This window comes from Gossypium hirsutum, chromosome A07, assembly GCF_007990345.1.
Source record: "Gossypium hirsutum isolate 1008001.06 chromosome A07, Gossypium_hirsutum_v2.1, whole genome shotgun sequence".
Classification (NCBI taxonomy): Eukaryota; Viridiplantae; Streptophyta; class Magnoliopsida; order Malvales; family Malvaceae; genus Gossypium; species Gossypium hirsutum.
The window spans coordinates 32,299,134-32,304,632 of record NC_053430.1 but is presented as its reverse complement, the minus strand read 5'-3'; the positions used below and the strand labels follow the sequence as shown (position 1 = coordinate 32,304,632).

The 5,499-nt window shown below is 33.0% G+C and overlaps 1 protein-coding gene across 2 annotated transcripts; it reads left to right on the top strand.

Annotated features, from left to right (window-relative positions):
* Positions 1 to 1,311: 1,311 nt before the first annotated feature.
* LOC107955276 (extensin) lies at positions 1,312 to 4,264 on the top strand. Of its 2 annotated transcripts, none has more exons than XM_016891018.2 (8): positions 1,312 to 1,906; positions 2,261 to 2,282; positions 2,670 to 2,726; positions 2,836 to 2,917; positions 3,026 to 3,121; positions 3,203 to 3,327; positions 3,423 to 3,441; positions 3,578 to 4,264. In XM_016891018.2, the coding sequence occupies exons 1-8, from the start codon at positions 1,801 to 1,803 to the stop codon at positions 4,091 to 4,093; spliced, it is 1,023 nt and encodes a 340-aa protein (XP_016746507.1). In that variant the 5' UTR covers positions 1,312 to 1,800; the 3' UTR covers positions 4,094 to 4,264. The 2 variants fall into 2 exon arrangements, with proteins under 2 accessions (XP_016746507.1, XP_040974041.1); XM_041118107.1 differs by lacking the exon at positions 1,312 to 1,906 and adding an exon at positions 1,919 to 2,072.
* The last annotated feature ends 1,235 nt before the right edge of the window (positions 4,265 to 5,499 follow it).

Here is a 5,499-nt window from a genome sequence, read left to right as displayed (position 1 = left end):
AGCATCATTGTCGCCCACTATCTCCTATTTATAAAGGGTCTAATTATCATTTTATAGCTTTGACTAATTACAATTTAAGTCCCCAAGCCATTTCCTAATTAAAAATATAAAGTGATTAAAATTTTACAATTTAGTCCTTGAGCCTTAATTAACTATAATTTCGGCTAAATCTCCAAATTCCAATTCACCTATACACTAACTCTGTAAATATATTTATTTAATATTTATAGACTCAGTTTATGGAAATGAGATACCGAATCGTAATTTTTTGATACCACTAAAAATCGAGTCGTTACACTAACCCATTATAGAGAAAGATTGATCATGATAAGTTATTATGCAAACGTTTATATTAAAAATCTATATAAAAATTATTAATGTGTAAAATTTTATATTAAGAGTCACAAAAAAAAAGTATGAATATTTTCTATAAATTGAATTATAATAACTTATTATGCAAATATAAAGCAAACACATAAATAGAAAATTTTCTAAATTTAAGTTGGGGAAACCAATTTAAATATAATTTAAAAATATAAAATAATCAGAACCATATAATGAGATTATTTAAAATATATATAATGATCATTATATGAATATGAATATTATGAATTATTAACAGGTTAAAATTCTAAGTTTATAATAAATATATAATATTTTATAAATAAAATAATAACACAAACTTTATGTTTATTTTTTCTCTTTTATCAATTTGTCCATTTTTTTTTACTTTCTTTTCCCTTTTCTTTCTTGGTCGAGTTAGTGTTTGATCTCTTTGTTATCATTAAATTAAAGATTAATTCCATCTAATTTAATTTTAACATAATTTATTCTCTCCACTTTTATAATGTTATTAGTTATAATGTTATTAGTTATTAATTATTTTAAATAGATAACACTTTTAGTATTTCAATTAAAATAGTGACATGGAATTTTTTCTTTAAAATCAGCTACTCTACTGCATGCATAGCTTAATTATCTTACGACGGATCATGTTATAATATAGATTTTTTTATTTGAAATGAAAATTTTTAAAGAAAAATTCACTTCAACATTTTAACTAAAATTATTACAATATGAACGATTTAAACTAACTAATTATATTACAACTTTATTTTAAATTAAATTAGAGAGTATAATAGAAAGATGAAAACCACATTGTATTTACTTTATATAAAGGAGGAGGAGAGGAAGAGAAGAAATGGTAGGTGTTAGACGCGGGGCAACCTAGAGAAAAATAATGGCAGGTGTTAGACGCAGGGCAACCTAGAGAAAAATTTGTATTTACTTTCCGATAACAATTAACATTTCGTGTCAAAAAATAAAGTTCTAAATAAAACAAATAAAAGAATGTATCTGAATTAGGAAAAACAGTATGAATTTCTTAAGTTGGATGCTTCCGTTTCAAACGGCCTTCTTTTGCCCTCTAGCTTCGCGCCAGTTGTGCTTTTCTTATCCCTTAGTTTCTCTCTCTCTCTTAATTTCTTATACCTATATATTTCATTCGGGAATAGGCATCATTGTTGCATTACCGGTGGTTTTTTGCTTCTATCAGACAAGGATTTTATTAGTGGCCGTAACATTAGGTTCCGGTCGTTGTTTTGCGGTTCCGGTTCGATCGGTCATTGATATTCACAACTAATTTGACCGCAATTAATCACGATCCGCAACCGCAAAAAAACATAACACGATCGAATTCACATCCCGGAAAGACATTTAAATCTTTTTGTATATTGTAGTTTATTTGTTTTCTTTTTCTTTCTTTTTTTTTTCAATTCCCTTTATCGATTTTAGAAAACAATGGGGATGGGGATCGGCGAAAGGGCTGAAAGGCTGGCAGTCCGTAAGGACTATATGACTCTCTGGCAGACTAGTCTCATGGATACCATGAAAACAGATTGTCGCTGTAAACTTTTTTACTCTTTTTTAATTTTTCTTTCTATTCATTTTATGTTCCTTCCCCAGGAGGAGGAGAAAATGAACGTTTGAATTCTCCGTCCTGGCGGCTTCAATGTGATTGTTTTTGAAACAAGGAATAAAAGGGGAGGACATATAATATAGTGTCATTCAAGGTTGTATTTTATATATAAAAAGAAACTTATACTCTCAATGTTATTAAATCAAACAAGTCAAATCCGAGAGTTGGGTCATTTTAATATGTGCGGTTGCTGCCTTAAAGTTTATTTCTTGAAGTAATTTGTTAATCTTTTATTATTACCGGATAAATCTGATTGCATTTTTCTTTTCCTTGAATAAGCAGACTGCCTACTTGCATCGTGCTGGTGAGTTTTTTAAGGCCTAAAGTGCTATTCTCTTCTTTTCAATAAGTTTGAGATTTGATTACATTCAATTCTGATAACCTATTGATCATATATCTAAGCATTGATCTTAGCATTTTTAGAACAATTTATTCATAAATTTTTAACCTTGTTTATCATATATATAATAGCATTGGTGATGATTTTTTTTTGAATTTGTTTACTTCAAGATAGGACATAATTAATTTGCTTAGAATAAGGTTAAAAATAAACATAGAGCCATGCAATTAATGACTGAATCAAAATTAGAACCAAATTAATCAATGTCATAAACAGAAGTAATTTTGAATTTTAGTGGTGAGCTAACTATAATTAAGTAATAACTCCATCTCCATGTTTCCTCAACGGCAGTCCCAATTGCATTTCATTTGCCCTGCGGAAGCGAGCACTCCACAACGAAATGTCAAGGTATAAAGGGCTTAACACCTTCAACATGCATACCTCTAATATCATCTCCAAACAAGAATTTACAACTAAATTTTGCCTCCCACTCTTGCTATTTTAATTACTATTTTAGGTACCAATGTTGTGCGGGTTACATGCCGTGCAGCGGTAAGTGTCAGGAGAATAAATGTCCAACGTTCTGTCTCTGCATGGAGGTTTAGATTTACAGCAACTCTTTTACCATCTCATTCACTCTTTCTTGTCTTTGGGATTTAACAATATATATTAATTAGTGAGTTTGGTTCTATTTCCATTGATTTTAGGTCAGCTGTTGCTTCTCCAGTTCAGTTCAATCCACTCGCTATCTTATTCAAGATGAGTACAATATAAAGACCACAAAATGTGACAACTGCCTCATTGTAATCTATCCATAATTAGATTTACTTGGCCTCTTTTGTTCTTGGCCTTGTATTCTAATATATGTTTAACGTGTTATGTAGGCATTTATGGTCATTCTTGCAGAAATTGCATGCATATGTCATCTGGTAGCGTGTCTTACTGGGAATTCGGAACTTGAGGATCTCGCAGAGATTCTTACTTGTATTTCTGATCTCGTTTATTGCACGTAAGACGTTTATTCAAAACGCACTCTTTTAAGTGCCTTGTTCTAAATTTAATCAATTGTGTTTTGATTGTGTTTTGTTTTGTTTTGATTTTCAGAGTCTGCGCTTGTATGCAGGTATGGAATAATTTTAACCGAGTGCTTGTAAAATAGTTTTCTACACTAATGAGAACATAAAGAAAATGTCCAAGCCTGCCAGATAAACCTTTATAATAAAATTCAAATCTAACTATACATTATAAAAATAATGCAGACTCAGCACAAGCTTGAACTAGACCACAGGCATAGTATCCCATGGGGCGATCCTGGTGTAATGATGGTTCCTGCAGTGCAAGAGATGTCACGGTTTGATCAGGCAGTGCCTCCAACAGTAAGACAACCACTGGGGCTACCACCTGGGCAACTTCCACCTGTACAACAACCACTACTTCCACCTGGGCAGTATCCACCTGGGCAGTATCCACCTGCACAACAGCAAGGACAATGGCAGCAGCAACAGCCGCCTTATGGTTGTGCATATCCACCACCATATATGCCTGCTTACCCTGCCAACCCACAGCAATCACCTCCCCCAGGTTACGCCGCCTCTGGGTATCCACTACCTCCTCCAGGTTACTATCCTCCTGGAAGTCAAGGTCCAGGTTACTATCCTCCTGGATGCCCACCACCTCCTCAACATTTCCCTTCCGATGAACACCCCCAGAACCCTCCTCTTTCTCCACCTCCACCTCCAGCCCAAGCTCCAACTAAACCTAAAGATTCTATGTAGATAATCATACATACATATTCAAATACTACTAACCACCGTAATTATTCTAATTTGGATTGATTCATTTATTAGTTTACTTTGAATTATTATTATTATTAATGATATTCACCTAAAACTTTTAACTATCCTTTTTCCCCAGGTGTTTGAAATTAATATATGATTGTTTGATCATCGTATGTGCATTTTGTTTATATTTCCATCAAATCTTTTTTATACTCGTTCATCATTGGCTTCTAAAACATTATATCCAATAGAAAAGACAAAGGTTCCATTGTTATCCTGGAATTTCATTACAACTAAATTATACATATATATATACAATGGAACGGCCATTTGTTTCTATTAAAGCCTCTGATTACCATTACAACTCATTTTTGGAACCATGTTGTTCCGCTCCACACCATCCAAAATCCCATGTGATTTTCCCATGTTTTTAATTCTACCACTATCTCAAATTGGGAGATTTTGGCCACCCATTTCTTCAAAACTCCATTTTTTCTTCAAAAACACGCTCACTCCTCTTAAAACAATGAAAAACCCGGATTTGGGTGTTCTATAAACCCTATGAAAACACCTTTTATTTATATATATATATTTTCTCTACCTGGATTTTTAGATCATTTTCAAATATCCGTGTTTGTTCTTAACCTTTCACCGTAACAAGCAATATATTTCAGCAATTAAAGTTGTAGGGTAAGGTGGGTGGTGGGGGATAGACCCGTATAAATAACAAAATGAGAAAATGAACATAAATATTTTATATGTAAAATCCTCAAAGAGGGAAAAATCACGGGCAAATAAGGTATCGTTTTTCACTAAATAAGTAAACAAACGAGAGTACAATATCGAGAAAATAAACTTAAATGTACTAAACATACAATCCTAAACTTCGAAAATAAAGTCCTAACTCGGGAACAAAATTCTCTCCACAGTTATCACAAAACTCTCACCAAAACTCATATGCGACTACATCTTGTCACCCTTAAAAAACCCTTACTGATTGACCTATCAAAATAGGGATACAATGACCCCGTTAAATAGACTTAGATTAGAGTTTTAATCATACTAATATATTTCTGAAATAATCAGAGTCCAACTAAGAGAAGCAATCTTGCTTGAAGTCTAAAATGTGATTACTAAGTAGGAGAACACGTCGTGACATCATGACGTGTCGATTCTCCTCGTCACGACATCAATGTCGCATTTTTCTGGGTTTTCCAACGCGTCGTCCCGACGAGCCCTACCTGCTTGTCACGACAAGCCTATTTTGACCCTTCTTAAGTTGTTCATTGATTGTTGTCTTAAATGTTGCAAATTTTTCGATAAATGGGAGACACACTCCACAAATCTCCACCTTAACTCATATTTATCATACCTCCTTTTCCATGCTCCGTCACAAGTCAAAC

What these genes read in the sequence shown, in the direction of transcription:
- LOC107955276 (XM_016891018.2), top strand. Translation starts at nt 1,801, where the DNA reads ATGGGGATGGGGATCGGCGAAAGGGCTGAAAGGCTGGCAGTCCGTAAG. An exon ending in CATGAAAACAGATTGTCGCT is followed by an intron (nt 1,907 to 2,260) that starts GTAAACTTTTTT and finishes TTGAATAAGCAG; the next exon opens with ACTGCCTACTTGCATCGTGC. An exon ending in AATGTGACAACTGCCTCATT is followed by an intron (nt 3,122 to 3,202) that starts GTAATCTATCCA and finishes CGTGTTATGTAG; the next exon opens with GCATTTATGGTCATTCTTGC.